The sequence below is a fragment of the Danio aesculapii genome, chromosome 11, assembly GCF_903798145.1.
Source record: "Danio aesculapii chromosome 11, fDanAes4.1, whole genome shotgun sequence".
Classification (NCBI taxonomy): Eukaryota; Metazoa; Chordata; class Actinopteri; order Cypriniformes; family Danionidae; genus Danio; species Danio aesculapii.
Window position 1 is genome coordinate 36166962 of NC_079445.1, and position 18713 is coordinate 36185674.

The following is an 18713-nucleotide window of genomic DNA, read 5'->3' on the forward strand; positions in this document are numbered from 1 at the left end:
TATCTGTTTTTATGCTTATTTTATTATTTATTTTTTTACTATTTGTTTTTATTTCTCTTATACTTGTTTCTTTTATTCCTGTTTATGTAAAGCACTTTGAATTGCCACTGTGTATGAAATGTGCTATATAAATAAACTTCCCTTGCTAGTGTAGCAGAGGCCAGCTAGCGAAGTGTTATGCAGGTAAACATCACTCCTCTGACCTCTAAAGGTGCTCTAGCGACAGATGCCAAATGCCATGGTCTTTAGCCTCCTTGTTAGAGCAACCGACTCCCATTCACAGAATCGTCTGTTCAATCCTTGCTCATCGCGGCAGACTGGTGGGTTACACTAAGAATTTAGCATTCCTATATATTTTTATGTTTGAAATTGAACTTCAGACTCCAAAAATATGAGTGATTCAGCACGTACATTTAATAATGTTAAAGAGGTTTAATATGTTTTGATTAGATTATAAACCTTACCGTTTTGTGAATGAGTGCATATTCTGTGCTTCTGAATGGCTGTATTTAAATTTCTGTTTCGTCAAATTGAGGCCAAATAGCTCATCACTGCAAATCTCCTCACATAGCATGTTGTTAGGACACAGGGTTACAATGTAACATGCTCACCTAATGTTTACGTTCGTAATAAATTTGATAATTAAAAACCTCATTTTGGAACTCTGAATCTGCGTCTCATTTCAGAGTCTGCCACTGTCCACCGGAGGTGAGAGTGATGCAATCTCAGCTTGCATCATAAAGGCTGCATCCAGATACTTTTGTCGGAGGTCGCATTTTAGTCACAGGTGCATGCTTTGAGAGCCTTTCTGACTGAAAGAATGAATGAAATATGCAGTTTTCCAACAGGGCAACTGAGGGTGCTGAAATATAACTGGCTAAACTGGCATTGTTTTTCAGAACGTTCACTTGGCATGTTTCCTAAATATCTGCAAACATATTATGGTATTTTTTTATACTTTAGAACAGTCAAAAACCAACACCTTTAAACTGACTTCAAAAAAAAAGTCTTCTGAAAAAAATATATGCTTTTATTTATCGTAAAATGTCTTTGTTTGTTTTAATATTCACAAGTAAAAGAAGGAAAGAAACATGAAAACGTAAACAAATTATTGTAGGAATAAATAGTTTTTAAAATGATCAAGCAAGAACAAAGCAAGAATGAAGATCAAGCAATGGAAAATTTGGAAATCTGAGTATCACATTGTTTGCATAACCCAAAAAACTAACAAAATCTTTCTTATTGAAAAAACTATTACAGGTGTCACGGTGGCACAGTGGGTAACAGAATCGCCTCACACCAAGAAGGTCGCTGGTTCGAGCCCCGGCTGGGTAAGTTGTCATTTCTGTTTGTATGTTCTCCCCATGTTGCCGTGGGTTTCCTCTGGGTGCTCCAGTTTCCCCCACAATCCAAAGACATGCGCTATAGGTGAATTGGGAAAGCTAAAATTGTTCGTAGTGTATGTGTGTGAAGGAGGAGAGCGTGTGTGTGTGTGTGTTTCCCAGTGATGGGTTGCAGCTGGAAGGGAATGCGCTGCGTAAAACATATGCTGGATAAGTTGGTGGTTCATTCCGCTGTGGTGACCCCAAATTACTAAAGGGACTAAACCAAAAAGAAATCAATGAATGAAAAAAGTATTACTAAATACAAACAAACTAATAATAAATATGTTTATAAAATGCTTACATTGTGTAAAATATGTATATAAATCTATTTTATTTAATGTTACATATTTTTATTTTAATAAGTAGATAACTGTAAAACATATCCAAATAAAAAATGAAAACATGCATGACTATTGTCATGATAAATGCATGCGTGTAAATGCATTCATGTTTTAACTTAAATGATCACAAACTTCTTGCTGACAAATGGGTAAAAGCATGTGGTTTGAACAATATTGGCAATTAATCTAGGCATGGGCAGGTATAAGATTCTGATGGTATGATAACCTTAGATAAAAATATTACGGTTGCATGGTATTACGGTATTGTGATCACTGCTCTAAAACATATTCTTTTTAAATGTCTGGGTAAAAAAGAAAACCTTTTTTTCTCTTTGAACACAATACATTTTATTTTTTTAAATATTTATAATATTTTGGAGCAGTAAACATGTCAGGCTAAGTAATTCAAATGAATCATTGACCTGCTGTATTCATTTGTTTCAAAAACACAGATTTCTTTACAATTTAAAGTGGCATCTTTGGATATTTTTCTACTGGAGATACTGTTGTCTTAAAAAACAAACAAAAAATGTACATAAAAAAATCTTACATATACCTTAGGAACGATATTACTTAAAATTTTGGTGGTTTTAAAACCTTGACTTTTCCAAACCGCGGTATACCTTGAAAACGGTTAATAAATCACGATTTTAAACCTACACAGAGTATTTTGGGATTTGCTGCAGTTGATTAAAATTACACACGATGGCGCTACAAGCTTTAAAATAACAGAAGGATGAGCCACTCATGTCGCAGATGGAGGGAGGATCTGGCACTTGTTGCTGCAAGCAGTTTTAAATTGTGCAGAATACAAACGCACATCTGAACTTTTGCACTTTTATACTGCCTTATTTTTTATATCAGGTTATTTGACATATCTGATGGCTTTGTTGTTGTTGTTGTTGTTGTTGTTGTTTTTTTTTACAATGAAATGTACATCTATTCTTCATTTCTTTCTTTCTTTCTTTCTTTCTTTATTTATTTATTTATCTATCCATTATTCATTTCTAATTTTTATTTTATCAACCTGTTTTGGTTCTGTGCATATTTAATCATCTTTTATTTTAAAAACATGATGCCAAAGGACATTAAATTGAATGTATCAAATAATTCTATAATTTGCTTTATTATATAATTGACCTTTCAAATTTATTAATAGCATATAACAGCATTAATATAGCCGTCTATTAATCATCATAGACTGCTGCCGTGTGTTTATTCTGGAGCTGGCCGGACTGTGCTGGATATGTGCATGTGTCTGGCGGTCTGCCGTGTGCCTCTACATGTGCGTGATTATTACACCGCTGCCTGCTCACTTCCCAGCGGGCGGAGGAGGAGTGAAGCTGCGCTGAATCCAGCACACAGCCAAACACGCGGAGAGAGAGACTTAACCTAATTCAGGAGCTAACTGCATTAGAAAGGGACGTGATGCATTTCAGTCATGTAAAGAAGGTTTAAAGACTGATAATACGAATAGTGGCTTGACCTGCGTCACAAAACCTGACACTTTTTATTACGGCCAAGTGGACTTTAGTTTGGAGGCTGGTTGGAATATTTGTAACCTGACTCTTATCATATTGTGTGTCTAAAGGATTTGCATAGTCGGAGCAAGTTTTATGGGTTATGTAAGTGTTACATAAGGACGAACTGTGATGGGAAAAACACAGCGATGTTGTTTATGCTGCTAAACATGGTTTCAAGCTTTCCAACACACAGACACAGACAAAATCCACAGGGAAAAAAGACTTTATTAATACTTTTACTTTAATGTATGTCAACAATACCTTAGACAAAATATATACATCAAGCAACCTTCTCTTAGGTCCCAAAATAAAAAGTAAGTACCTCTTCCTATACAAAACTAATTGTTTTTTGAACATTACATTCACTTTCTTTTGCTTCTATGAAGGATCCAGGATTACAATGTAGATATCCGTCATCATGTTTACTGCTTTAAACAGGTAAAGGCAACAGCATGAACAAAGATCTGTCCTAATTTGACCAGAAATGAACACAGAACATGATGCTATGTACACAATCTCATGGCATACAGCGCTCGGCTGTCTAAAACTTAAAGGTGTGGGTCACGTATCAAAAATACAGATGTACAAGAAGTATAAACAAAATAATTACACAATGCGGATACCTCACAACAGCTTCACCTACGTGCACGAATGGATGACAAACTCAAGAAGCTACAGCGTGATTACATCACTCCCGTATTTACACGAGCGTCACGTCTCAAGAGTCCGTGGCGTCCTCGTTTATGCAAGAAAACTCAGATGAGCGCGAGATGGGAAACGTGCACGCAGTCAACCAATGCAAAGACGTTTATTTGGTAGCCTTCTAGTCTAAAAGGACGAGTCTTATCGGTTAAAGCAGTCACAGAAGCAGAAGAGAGTGGAGCTTCCTGATCAAGCGTCCACGGCACAGAGAAATGTCCAAAAAGCAGCATCTACAGGGGTGATGTTTTATTATAAAAGGACTTTTCGTTTACATTCAACAAATGAAAAGGTGCTTGTGCAAAGTCCTTATCATTGGGGGGCCATCTGCACGTCACATTCTGGGTTTAGTTTTGTTTACGACTTAAACATTCGGCATAAGTGCAGAGAGCAGCCGTTCACCCTCCCCAGATACTTTTACTCGAAGAACAGTGCTCACTGTCCTCTTTTTGACCTTCTTCACAGTGTCTCACAGTGCTTTGCACGGGACCTCCTTTACTCGTCTGGGACAGTTCCATCTCTGGATGCGTGTCTGCTGGTTGCGGAGGGAGCTGATAAGAGAGAGTGTGTTTATGTGTGTTGGAGGGAGGCCGGCGTACTTCTGAGAGGAATCAGAACAGCTGTTCGCTGTGCTTGAGGGCGCTGCTTCGCTGCTTTGAACTTTGCCTTTGCGCCCTCTTCAACCGAACCCTCTTCGGGAGCTTATTCAGCAGGGAAGTCCACTCTCAAGACCAAAACATTCAGAGAGCGGGTTGGTGGTGGACCCCAGATGGAATCCTCAGTCTTTGGTTTCCAGGTTTAATGGAGGAACTTGTTTGAGGGCCTGCAGGAGAGCAGGAGAGTCCATGGAGGTGGGAGTGGAGACGGGGGAGCCCACTCGTGAGGACATGACCATGGATGAGGGCAGTTTCTCAGGAGAGAGGCCTGCCGGGGAGCTGCCGAGACCTGGGTACAATACCGGCATTGCCCCTGGGTACCAACACTTCTCCAACATGGGCAAGTATGCGGCGGCCGCGCCAGGCGGAAAGAGGTAGAAGGGCATGCACAGGGGCTGTGGTGGCGAAAAGCTCACGTAGGGGCTGTGGCCGCCCACTACATCATGCCCTGACAGAGACTCATCTTCTGAGGAGTCTGACCTTGGCCGTTTGCTAGGTGGCTCATCCAGCTCCTCTTTAATGCTGCTGCTGTACTTGAGAGCCCCGCTTTCTTTTACATAGCAGTCCGGCCGCTGAGCTTTCTGGTCACGCTTTTCGTACTCGCCCCCATAGCCACTGTCGGTGTCCGTATCACTCCCGCTCTGCTCACTGCTGTGGGGATAAGTCCTTTGAATGACAGGCACACAGTTTTTAGCATGACCTTCAGCAGCTTTTGGCTGTAGGCCTGATGGTTTCTCCCGACTCTCTTGGGCTTTGGGAGCGGGCTCTTCCAGACGAGGGCTCTGAATGAGCTCAGATGCCACTTTTTGAAGGTGCTCGATTATGTGAGCAGGTGTCAGGTCACGCATGGTCTCTTGATTGGCCAGGAACTGAAGAACCTCCTTGGCGCACAAGTGGAACCCTGAACGAAACATCTCTTCACTGTTTTCTGAGTGCCCATTTTCCTGTTCGCCTGCAAAAAACAATAAGGGTTAGAAACAAGCCCAAGTTTTCCTTCACAACACTCCCTGAGGCCAGATCATTCTCTGTGTTGCGCAAGCATGTCTCAATTTCTTTATTTTGTAATGCACTCAAAAACAACTGAAAGGGGAGGGGAGGTGAAAAGTTCAGCAGGGCCACTTCCTGCAACATACATTTAATGTGTCGACTTTTTGGCATTATCGAAAACTCACCGATTTGCAATCCATTCTGCAAGGAAATGATCTTCTGTTGCTGCTGTTCCAGTAGGTTGTTAAGAGCCTTCACATGCTTCAGTGTGAGTTCCAAGACAACAGCCTTCTCCAAGTGTCCCAGAGTCTAAAACAGGAAGAACCCAGATAAGCATGTTGATCTTTCTTATGTAACGCTCTCCGCAGCGGCTCGGAGAGGACAAACCTGCACTGAGCAGGAATGAAGACACTCCTCTCTGCTCACCAGTGCATGCACATGTGCGTGCTAGAAATATTCAAATACTCCGAATGACAATCTAACACGCCTTGTTTAACATGCCAGATACAGAGTGCCAAAGGTGAAGGTTTTATATAATAAAATGTAAATCAAGCACATTGTAGGAGCGTGACTAATCCAAAAGCAGGACAAACATGATTTATTCATGATCAACAAGCAGGTGGCGCTTTACACTACAACATAGTGAGGAGGTGAGCCCATCCACTCCCATATTACTTACAGTGAGTTTAAGGTGTTCGGGCAGCAAATCCTTCAACTGCGCGATGCACTCGTTTATTCGGTCTCTTCTTTTCTTCTCGATCAATCGATGAGGCAGTTTGTACGTATCCTGGGGGTCAACAGATAAAACTATATATTAACTTCGATGCATAAAACAAGCAAAAATAAAAAATATAAATAAAAAAGGCAAATTGCGCACTTGTTTAGAACACCAAAATACATTTAAATAAGAAAATAGTGATAAGTAAAAGCGTGCGCATTTATATTTGTGCGTAATTACGCATTCGTACCTTACTGTCCTCACTGCGCTTCATTCCTCGTCTGGGTTTATACACATACATGGGAAAGTCCATTCTATAAAATAAAGTAAAATAGAGCCAATAAGAGAACTGCGTCGCGTTCACAGACATACACACACACACACACAAAACAGCGTGAGGAGACTGACTTACCCTTGCATGTCAGAGATATCCAGCGAGGGGTGTTTGGACATACACGGTGGAGGCTGAGCACTGGTAATCCTTTCCATTTCACCCTAGTGTCTTACTGGTGTAAGTATAGGGTAAATAAAAAATAATAATTATAAAAAGTAGATATAAAAATAAAAAAAACAATCCGTTATTCTCTCATCAAAGTCCACATGTGTTTTCCTCGAATAAAGTAGTTCTTTCCAGATACAAGACTCAGAAGTAGGACGCAGAAGTGATGTTGTTGTGAGGTGGAGATGCAGGAGGCGTTTGTCGGCTCCGGTGCTGGTTAAATGAGTGTATGTGGGTGGATTTGAAGTACGTGTTAAATAAACCCTGTGACTGCAGACACGTCTCGAGCTCCAGTCACATGAGCCTCACGTGTGTGACGGCGCTTTCAGAGCTCAACCCATTTACAGCAGACCGCCGCCCTCCCGTGTCCCGTGTACCACCATGCTGCTCGCTCGCTCTCTCTCTCCCTCCCCGCCCCTCTCTCGCTCTCTCTCTGCGCGCACAACAACAGCTCGTCTCTCGGAGGCTTGTTAGTCTACTGTGTAATGAGCGTCTTATCCTGGATTGACTTTAAAACGATGATATATACAAATATTGAGTATTTTATGGAGACATTCTACTTAAAGACATTTATTTCAAATACTTTTATTATTAATTATAACTGAATTACAAACATAATCCAATCATTAAAACGTGTGTGCATTTGTATCTCTGTGTTTTGTACTGTATGTGGATATATTTCTTTGCAAAATAAGCATTACATATTATAAATTATTATAATCTTAAGTAATATAAGAATGCACATAGACTCGTTATGAGTTATATAATAGACAAAACTCGTTTTACAAACACACACATTGTTTATGTGATTAATTTTACTTATTTAAATCCAATACATATTTGAAATATATTAAATTAAGTGCCTATATTACATAGTAATACTAACATTTTTAACGTAAAATAATATTTATTAGCTAAATTATGCTAATAAACAACTTCATTACACATATTAAATATATAATTTGTATTTAACAACTATATAAAATAATAGAAATATTTTAAATAATAAATATAATAATGCAGTGCTCATACATAGACCATTATTAATATGATCAACTGTAATTATTAACTTTTAGATATTGCTTAAAATAAATAGACCTAAGTATAAATTATATTTATTTTTTATTCATTTTTATTTATTTATTTTAGTTTAAAATAAATAAATAAACGATAGAATAATATGCATAATGCATTAATTGTGGTTATTTATTTTGAAAAAGCCTTAAACATATTTAATATTTTAGTCTATTAACCAAATTGCTCGCTGTATTTGCATGAAGGATTATTTTGTTATTCTTTCCCAAACACACACCACACGGCTCCAAATGTGTGCGTGCAGCCTGTCGAAGCTTCTAGAAAGAAGCGGATGTGAAATGAATAATGTCCAGAACACCTGTTGCGCTCCATCAATATAATGCAAGTATTCATTAACAAATTCCCCTGACATGATGCTGGCACATGAACGTGCACGGCACCGTTGTCATGGTTACACAATAGTAGCAGATGCGCGCGGGAACTAACGCGCCGTTATTTCACACCGGGAGCATTTGGCGCTCAACGTGCAGGCGCTCGTGTCTCTCTCGTGCTGCGGCTCAGTTTGTTGTTGCCGGTTGTACTCAGCGGCGGTCACGTTGAACTCCTCATGGCGGCGCAGGGAAAGGGCGGAGGCGGAGGACCGACTGAATCCCCGGGACTGACGTCACAGGTTTATTTTAGTGCCGAGCTGCTCGAGCTCGACCAGACGAGCGCGCGCTGGTGATAAAGGTGCCAATGGCGGCAACGCTGTTTGAGTGTAAACAACGCGCGAAGCATGACTGACAGAAGTCAAAACTATGAAATGCTGTTTAAATATTAGCCTATAGTTATTAGCTACTGCATATAAGTCCAATAATGTAAAAATAATTAATCCAGGGTGTGTAAGATATGTAAAAAAATAACCTTGACCACATGAATAGCCTGTTCAGTTTCTCTGGATTTATTGGTTATGTCTTTTCGTTTTATAGCCTACATTTTATTCCTTAAAAATATTTGTATTTAAATATATTTTACATTTTAATAGCCTATATATTTTAAACTGTTATATAAATACACCCTTAGGATGTATAATATATATTTAAACAGGCTACAAAATATATATTTTATTTTTAACACTTGCTTTATTTATTTATTTTCTTTATAGTGTTGTCTGAAAACATGTCACTTTTTTGTTTTTTGTATGACCAAATCGATATTTCAGATTTAATAATAATTTTAGTTTTGTCCCTGAAATCCAAATTTTAAACAAAACGGTTATAATTTGCAGCATAACATGACAATTGTTTTCACACAACAGATTTTAGACAACAAATATCTTTTATTCAATATGATTTAGCTATATAATAAGTTTCTTTAGTCAAGGTCAATTTGGTGGATGCTACAAACACTGCAGGTTAATAAAAATCATACACCATGTCAAAAAGTAACATGGTGATGCATACAATATATATTCATTCCCACTAAAAGAGTAAACTAATACACATCCGTTTATGCTTTTATTTCTCTTGATTATATAATTAATTAGGAATAATAAATTAAACTTAAATAAATAAATAGCCTAAATAAATATATCAATAAATATTTATTTATTTATTTGAATCCATGTGTTGTGCACTAGACCAGTGTTTCTCAACCATGTTCCTGGAGGCCCACCAACACTGCATGTTTTGGATGTCTCCTTTGACTGTTACACCCAATACATGTCTCTCAGTCTCTGCTAATGAGCTGATGATCTGAATCAGGTGTGTTTGGTTAGGGAGACATGGTAAATCTGCAGAGATGTTGGGCCTCCAAGAACATGGTTGAGAAACACTGCACTGGACCAGTGGTTCCCAAACTGGTGGTTGAAGGACAATGAATGGGGGTCGCTTGGTGATTTCCAAAAATCAAATTAATTTTATTATGTGCTGCACATTGATTTTATACCAGGTTAAATTTTCTGGCACATTTACAGCACTCACAAACATAAAAAAAAAATTAAACACAGAATAGACTTGGGCTTATTGGTGTGTGTGTGCCGTTGCATGCAAGGTTTCTATGTTTAAAACCACCTCAGAGGATATTGGGGGTCGCGAGTCACTGGCATTTTTATTTTGGGGGTCACGGACTGTACCCCAGCAGTAGGCTACACCTCTATTCATTCCAAAAAATAAAAACAGCATAATTGAGGTTTTGAGGTCTGCTCATGAAATGCAATTCATAAATCCTAATAGACCAAGTGGAAGTAGGCTATAGGGGGGAGTTTGGTGCTTTTTTAATGTGGTTAATTGCAGCACCAGGATGACACAGCAGCTGCATCCTTCAACACAAGACTAAAGTAGTGCATGATGAGACACTTCCTTCTGACGATTAACAGCCTACACGAGTTGCCTATTTTGGTTGCATACGGAATAGAATGAATCTGATTTGCGATCTATCCTTGGTACGTCTCTTTTATCGTGCAGCCATGTTAGTAAAACTAAAATATGACCCTGTCACGCTGTTCATTCTAACCAATCACATTTGTTTCTGTTAAGTTTAAACACAATGGCCAATCGTAGACTTTTAAAGCGTTCAAAATTAGCTGATGATTGACTATAGTGTATTTGGCATGCTGTCCCAGGAGAGAGCCCTGAGCTCAGAAGATCCTCGAGTCCAGGGCTCCCTCCCGCAAGAGGGGAGTTTGAGCTCTGGTAGGTCTTGAGAACCCCCCTTATTTAGGGCTAATGACAAATTAGGGATTGCTATGGAGAGAGTACAGAAACTGCATTAGTGAAAATAACCAACGATTTACTCTTAGCTGCTGACCAAGGGTGCATCTCGCTATTAGTTCTACTCGATCTTAGTGCGGCATTTGACACCATTGACCATGGTGTCCTCATTAATCGCTTAAAGTCTACAGGTGTCCAGGGACATGCCCTACAATGGTTTAAGTCATACTTATCTGACCGTTACCAGTTTGTAAATATAAATGGACAGCCTTCACAAATCAGCCCAGTAAAATACGGGGTGCCTCAAGGATCAGTTTTAGGCCCTTTACTGTTTACAATATACATGCTACCCCTGGGAGACATTATTAGAAGACATGGGATCAGCTTTCACTGCTATGCAGATGATACTCAATTATATATTTCAACTAAACCTGACGAGACGTCTAATCTGTCCAAGCTAACTGAGTGTATTAAAGATGTTAAAGACTGGATGACCAACAATTATCTTCTCTTAAACTCAGACAAAACAGAATTATTACTTATTGGGCCTAAATACTGTACACAGCAGATCTCACAACTCGACCTACAATTAGAGGGATACAAAGTTAGCGTTAGCTCTACTATAAAAGATCTGGGTGTCATATTAGACAGCAATTTAACTTTTAAAAATCATATTTCCCATGTCACAAAAACTGCTTTCTTTCATCTGAGAAATATAGCTAAGTTACGAAGTATGCTATCCATCTCAGATGCAGAAAAGCTTGTCCATGCTTTTATGACTTCTAGGCTGGACTACTGTAATGCACTGTTTGCTGGCTGCCCAGCATCCTCTATTAACAAACTTCAATTAGTACAAAATGCAGCTGCCAGAGTTCTTACCAGGTCTAGAAAATTTGATCACATCACCCCAATTTTATCCTCCTTACACTGGCTGCCTGTTAAGTTTCGTATTGAATTTAAAATATTGCTTCTTACATATAAAGCTTTAAATAATCTAGCTCCTGTTTATCTAACCAATCTTCTGTCTCGCTACAATCCAACTCGCTCTTTAAGATCTCAAAACTCAGGGCTTCTGGTAGTACCTAGAATAGCAAAGTCGAGTAAAGGAGGTCGAGCCTTCTCATTTATAGCTCCTAAACTCTGGAATAGCCTTCCTGATAACGTCCGAGGCTCAGACACACTCTCCCAATTCAAAACTAGATTAAAGACCTATCTGTTCAGTAAAGCATACACTTAGTGCACCACTTAGGGGGCTTCCACACAGATTATGCATCTTGCTGATATACACTGTGAACATCAGCTACGCTAATTATTTTCTTTATTCTCCATTTCCACCTGGGGATACTCTTCCCGAGGCCCTCAGACTATGCAGAGTCACTGATTCGATCCAAGACCAACGACGAGATGATCCCAAGGTTTCCATATCCTGGACCTGGCCGAATCCTGAACAACTACTGCGATGGTCATGGAAGAGTGGAGAACATGAGACTGTTTCCTATGACGCTCCAGAGACAGACGAGTCTTCGCTGAGGCCAGCTTCCAGCCTCCGCCACTGAGACTGCAGCTCTGCACAAGACGTTTGGCCAGCGGAGAAATTAAAATGGTCGTGCCCAACTGAGCCTGGTTTCTCTCAAGGTTTTTTTTCTTCACTTCCGCCTTTAGTGAAGTTTTTTTTCCCTCTCCGCTGTCGCCACTGGCTTGCATGGTTCAGGATCTGTAGAGCTGCGCATCGATGGATTTGCTCTTCAGTATTTGGACTCTCAGTAGTGATTATTAAACCACACTGAACTGAGCTCAACTGAACTGAACTTAAACACTACAAACTGAACTACACAGTTCCTATTTACTGTGACCTTTTATGTGAAGCTGCTTTGACACAATCTACATTGTATAAGCGCTATACAAATAAAGGTGAATTGAATTGAATTGAAAGATATACTGCTGATTAAGAGCTCATCTATGGTGCTAATTTGGTTTGGTCAATTAAACTATATGTCAAGTTTTTGGACTGTGGGAGAAAACCGAAGAACACCAGGGAAACCCACGCGAGCGCAGGGAGAACATGTAAACTCCGCACAGAAACGTTGACTGGTCTATTAGAGACTTGGACCAGTGACATTCTTGCTGTGAGGCAACAGTGCTAACCACTGGGCCACCATGCTGTCCTATCAAGGAAAAGAAAGGAGGAGTAGGGGTGGAAGGGGGATTCTATAAGACGAAGATGACTGAGGTAAGGAACTCTGGTTATTTATAGAGAGTTAGGAATCATTCGATTGGTGAATAATGCATTAGCAGGACCAGCTGTGGTCAATCATAAGCACATGATCCTCTCAAAATTAGTTTATAAATAAACTTGAATTCGTCACCATGGAAGTTTTGTTGACAATTAACCCTCTCACTGACTGAATTTTGCCAAAGTCCCTTTGAGGCAAATCATTTTACTCAGCGGCCATCTTTAAAACGACTCTCGGGCAGTATGCTTGGGTATCTAAATGTGGAAACACCAAATTCTCTAAAATTAAACAACAACTGTCTCATAAGTTTCGTTTCCAAACATAAAATCTGCATGTTTTTCAGGTTACCCGAGCTAATGCACATGTGCACTCGAAAGGAACGAGATCACGACACCAACCTTTATTTATGGCATTTCTACAAATGATCATCCTCTGAATAATGATCGTCTGATCGCGCTTGACTTCTGAAGTAATTCATAACTTGGTCTTGATGGCGAATCTCCAGAAATGACAGAGACTCTTTGTTTACAGGTTAGTGGGCGTTTGAGCAGTTGCTGTCATGTGATATGTGTTTGACTGGACGGACTGTATTTCACATTTATTTCATACAGATTACAAACCACAACACTTTTTTTTTCAAGTGTACTTGGTTCATTTAAAAGTACAGATTTCAAGCTTTATGTGAATATATTTCTTATGTCTGTGAAGCAAGTGTTTGCTGAGATTCCAGTGCGTTTGTTGACCCCAAAAACTTTTGTAAAAGCACACGTCTGGTCCAACCCCCCCCCAGGAAAACGTCAGTCTATATCGATCGATGATTTGCTCCTGTACTAGAAGGCGGGGCTTCATTTGCCATATTGACCATTACACTTTTAACCATTCAAAACTATATGAGTGACATGTCTTAAATTTTGCGTGCTTGCGATTTCTCTCATAAAACAAAATTAAATTCTAAAAAATGACAATGAATTACTGCAGAATTTTTTCACAACTGGCGTCAGACTTTACGTCAGGTTACCGACCAACAGGCCATTTTTTCCAAACACTTTTTGTGTATGTAATCTTTTAGCTAATTGACAATAATGATTATTATTGCAACATGAGGTACAACAAAAAAAAAATAATGACAACAGTACAACCCTACCCTTTAGCAAGCTCATATAATTTAGAGCTACTAAAGCTATTGGTGAAAGTATAGGCTATAAAAAACATGGCAGATTGTTAATAACCCAATCATAAAATTGCCTTCTTGGAAACCAATTTCAGGAGCCAAATAATGCCTCAGGAAAAGTGAATTTCCCTAGAAAACAAGTCAGCCTACCATGAACCTAAAAAATTTCTTGTAGGCCGACTTATAATGAAGGAGACATAATTCAATAATGTACAAATGGGTTATGTTTTAAGTTTAAATTGGTTAATTTCACAGTTGGGCCTTATATTAGTCACTTTTATTGCAAAACAACTGCAAATAGAATTATGTATCATGTGATAAACTGTTTGGTTGGTTTAGTCTTACACAGCCTACTGTGTTGATGCCAGTTCAGTTTCATGCCTTGTTATGTGTCTTTACTGACTTGTTTTCCTTGTATAAGAAGCCCCCTTATTTGACCGCAAATATGCTAACCTGACGTTACATTTCAGGCTGCTGTAAGTGCTTTAAATGAAAGAATGCTGTAAATACATCATTAGGATAGTACATTCCAGTTTATTTTATATACATTCAAAAAGTAAAGTATCAACAGATATCAAATCGATCTCAAACAGCCCAGATTTAAAGTGCACAGTTTTATTTACCATTACCGAGTGAATTTAATTCCTTTATTCCATTAACCGTAATATTATGTTCTGAGCCAAAGCACTTTTAACTTATGAAAATACAGGTTATGATTTTGAAAAACTCTATTTTGATGTACTCTATAAATTTAAGGTGTAATTAAGTCAATCTTGCATGTTCCTTTGGCTGTGAAGTGTGAATATAACTTGTGAGTGCTCTAAAATATAATGCATGATAAATGCAGTGGTGGGCACATTCCTTTAAAAAGTTACTACTTAGTTATTATTTAGTTATATTAACCACTAAATATTAATTACTTATAGTTACTACCCAGCAAGTGCACAACATCATAAGAGGTTAATTTTAGGTTAGATTTAGGTCATGACGTCAGGCGACCAAAATTCAATATCTAGCGTCTTTGACATTTGATGTTGATATTTGGTTGTTGGAAAGTGACCAAAATCCAACATCGAGCCAACATTTTAAACCAACGTCATATTGATGTCAAATACTGACATTTATTCATCAGATATGGCAACCAAAACCCAACGTCGGATATACGTCATATAAGGAAACGTCCACACAGTGTGAAGCTGTAACATCACTAGACATTTATATTTGGTTGATTTTAAGATGGACGTTAGATACTGACGTCGGCCTGACGTTGGGTTCTGACGTCAACCTGATACTAATTTCCAAACAAAATGAACATACTCACAACGATAGGGTACAACGTCAATCTGACGTCATGTTGATGTCCTGTGCCTGCTGGGTAGTTAGTTCTCAAAAATATTAACTGAGTTAGTAACTGAGTTTAACTGTGGCTTTGTCTCCTCCTTTGGTAGCAGAGCTCACGTAATCATCTGCATAGCCACACATTTTGTGGCGGCATGTGAAGACATGATGTGCTTCAGTAGATTACAGTTACTTGTCATTTACTTGTCATTACTTGCAAACGCTATCTTTGAACTTGTTGGATTTGCCATTGTTCTGACTCCTGGTCGTTGGTGTGTGTGACTATGTGTGTGTGCTTGTGTGTGAACACCCACCCTACAATGGAAATATACTATATCTAAGCAAATAATCCCGTTCTCAGTTACACCACATTCACAGACACATCAATCATCATCATTGGTTGGTTTTGTGTCCCGCTCCAGCCCCAAACACACAAACATCCCTGAGAAAGAGAGGTTCTATAGCTGAGAGAGACACTGCTCGCATGAAAACTGCTTCAGCATTCTCAATAGTAACGAGCATTTTATTGTCAGCAATGGTAACGGCGTTGTAACAAAGGAAACAGTAACAGGGGAAACATTCATTTGATTACTCAATACTGAATAAAGTATCGACATTAGTAAGTTCTTTTTTTTATAGCGCCGTTATTCCATATCTGCCAACACTCCCGTTTTTCAGACCCATCTCCCGCCACCCTCCCGTTTTGTTATTTGTCCCAGAAAATTCCGGTAATCTCCCATAATTCCCCCCCACCACCCCCCTGGTCATCAGCTTTTTGGTACAGTCTATAAACACCCCCAGATCGGCGACTTTGATATAGTATCCAATCGCAGCAGCTGCCCGAAACCTGGTGCATAGTACAATTACTTAGGTGTGTTATTCAGACACCTCACCCCGACACCTAGACATTAAGAAAAAATAAATATATGAAGTATTGTTTCTAACATATATAAATTGTAGAAATCATTAAAGTAATTGTTAAATACCATTTAAATGAATCATTTGTTCTCATGTTTATCTTATTGTATTTCATCAGAAATGTTAATAATTAAGTTATTTTTCTTTATTATTTTTTCATGATGTTAATTCAGGTGTGTTGTATTAAATCCAGCCAGGGTCAGTTTGACACAAAACCTAACTCATACCCAGCTGTTTAACATAATACCAGGGTTAACAGTGTAAGGTACAGAACAAAGTGACCTATTTTTCTGTAAATGTTCCATTAATTGTTTCCTATAAATGAGAGCAGTTTGAACAAAACATTACGTACGTACTGTATAGACTCACTGTTAATGCATTTACATCTAAAAAAAAAGACTAATAGATGATCGTGCTCACCGTGTCCTGAGGCTCACTGCTGAAATCACTCTCTTATTAACTTTACAAAAAGGTTAGAATAAGGAAGCTAAAGAAAGTAGCATTCACAGACCCCGATCAAGAGTTTCCTACGTGTCTTATTAAACTGATGGTTCAGTCATATTTTCCTCGCTCTGCTTTTTTTTCAGCTCTTTATTTTATTTCACAAATGTCACTGAACTTGTGGAAGGTTTCAGTCTGATGTTGCACTTCACACCAGGGGATTTCAGAGAAAAGCCTCTGACAACGTGCACATAATCAAGCTTTAAAGTCGGCCGTCTGACACTTCGCTCACACTTTTGCTCTTTTTACGGACAGCAGCAGATTCAGTCTTCAGTGTTTTACTATAAAATGAATCTGGGACTCTCCAATATGACCGCCGTCACAATGTACAAAGCCACTCTGTCTGCGCCTCACAAGACGCACAGCGCATAGCTCAGAGTTTCAGCCGGGTGTGTGCGGAAAACAGCTCCTTTTTTTCTTTACTTTTTTTGCAGATCAACATGAGAGGTCACACAAAGTGCATTTCCTTAGAGAAGAACAAGCTCCTAGAAAAGCTCGAAAACTTTATAAGCGCAACTTCCTTTGTATTATTCGCACGAAGACCGTGTTATGAGTCGAGAAAGCATCAGCATTCTGCACTCGTAATGCTAAAGTTCCTTTTGGCATCTATACAGTTCTATGAAGAGCATTTAAGATTCTGTGAAAAACATGTTTTATTTTGATTGTAGAACACTCATTTCTTTATCGATTACTTTAGTATACTTTACAGTAACTTTATAGTTACTTTAATGTAGTTTACATTAGGCTTCTGCCGCTATAACATTTTCACATGTTTGAAGCTCTTATCATGACATAAGGTATTATCACAATATTGACCCAAGCTGCGAGTAAGATTCATTTAACAGGTATAATAACAAAAAACACTTAGTGTATTGCTTTATTTTGTATACTGTACATTTTCAGGAGTAAACAAATGTTTTCAACCAATTTCACAAGAAAAAGGATGATAAAATACAATAGCTAACACACTAATAATGAATAATAATAATAATTCCTTACATTTAAATAGCGCTTTTCTGGACACTAAAACCACCAGTGTGCAGCATCCACCAGCACCAGACCGCACACCACACACCAGCTGATTGGTGGAGAGGAGACGATTATGATATGGGGATGGTTAGGAAGCCATGATGGACAGAGCCCAGTGGGCAAATTTGGCCAGGATGCTGGGCTTTTTAATGACCACAGTGAGTCAGTATAGCAGTAAAGAGCAGTATAGAGTATAGATTTATTAGAGTATAGAGCAGTAGAGAGTATAGATTTATTAGAGTATAGAGCAGTAGAGAGTATAGATTTATTAGAGTATAGAGCAGTATGGAGTATAGATTTATTAGAGTATAGAGCAGTAGAGAGTATAGATTTATTAGAGTATAGAGCAGTATGGAGTATAGATTTATTAGAGTATAGAGCAGTAGAGAGTATAGATTTATTAGAGTATAGAGCAGTAGAGAGTATAGATTTATTAGAGTATAGAGCAGTAGAGAGTATAGATTTATTAGAGTATAGAGCAGTAGAGAGTATAGATTTATTAGAGTATAGAGCAGTATGGAGTATAGATTTATTAGAGTATAGAGCAGTAGAGAGTATAGATTTATTAGAGTATAGAGCAGTAGAGAGTATAGATTTATTAGAGTATAGAGCAGTATGGAGTATAGATTTATTAGAGTATAGAGCAGTAGAGAGTATAGATTTATTAGAGTATAGAGCAGTAGAGAGTATAGATTTATTAGAGTATAGAGCAGTAGAGAGTATAGATTTATTAGAGTATAGAGCAGTAGAGAGTATAGATTTATTAGAGTATAGAGCAGTATGGAGTATAGATTTATTAGAGTATAGAGCAGTAGAGAGTATAGATTTATTAGAGTATAGAGCAGTAGAGAGTATAGATTTATTAGAGTATAGAGCAGTAGAGAGTATAGATTTATTAGAGTATAGAGCAGTATGGAGTATAGATTTATTAGAGTATAGAGCAGTAGAGAGTATAGATTTATTAGAGTATAGAGCAGTAGAGAGTATAG

General features: G+C 38.4%; 1 protein-coding gene across 1 annotated transcript; it reads right to left on the reverse strand.

Moving 5' to 3' along the window:
* Positions 1–3456: 3456 nt before the first annotated feature.
* LOC130237267 (class E basic helix-loop-helix protein 40-like) lies at positions 3457–7097 on the reverse strand. Its single transcript, XM_056468154.1, has 5 exons — positions 6722–7097; positions 6560–6623; positions 6271–6378; positions 5777–5900; positions 3457–5556 (listed from the first exon to the last, which is right to left on the reverse strand). Exons 1-5 carry the CDS (start codon positions 6796–6798, stop codon positions 4727–4729), a joined length of 1203 nt encoding a protein of 400 aa, XP_056324129.1. The 5' UTR covers positions 6799–7097; the 3' UTR covers positions 3457–4726.
* Positions 7098–18713: the final 11616 nt, after the last annotated feature.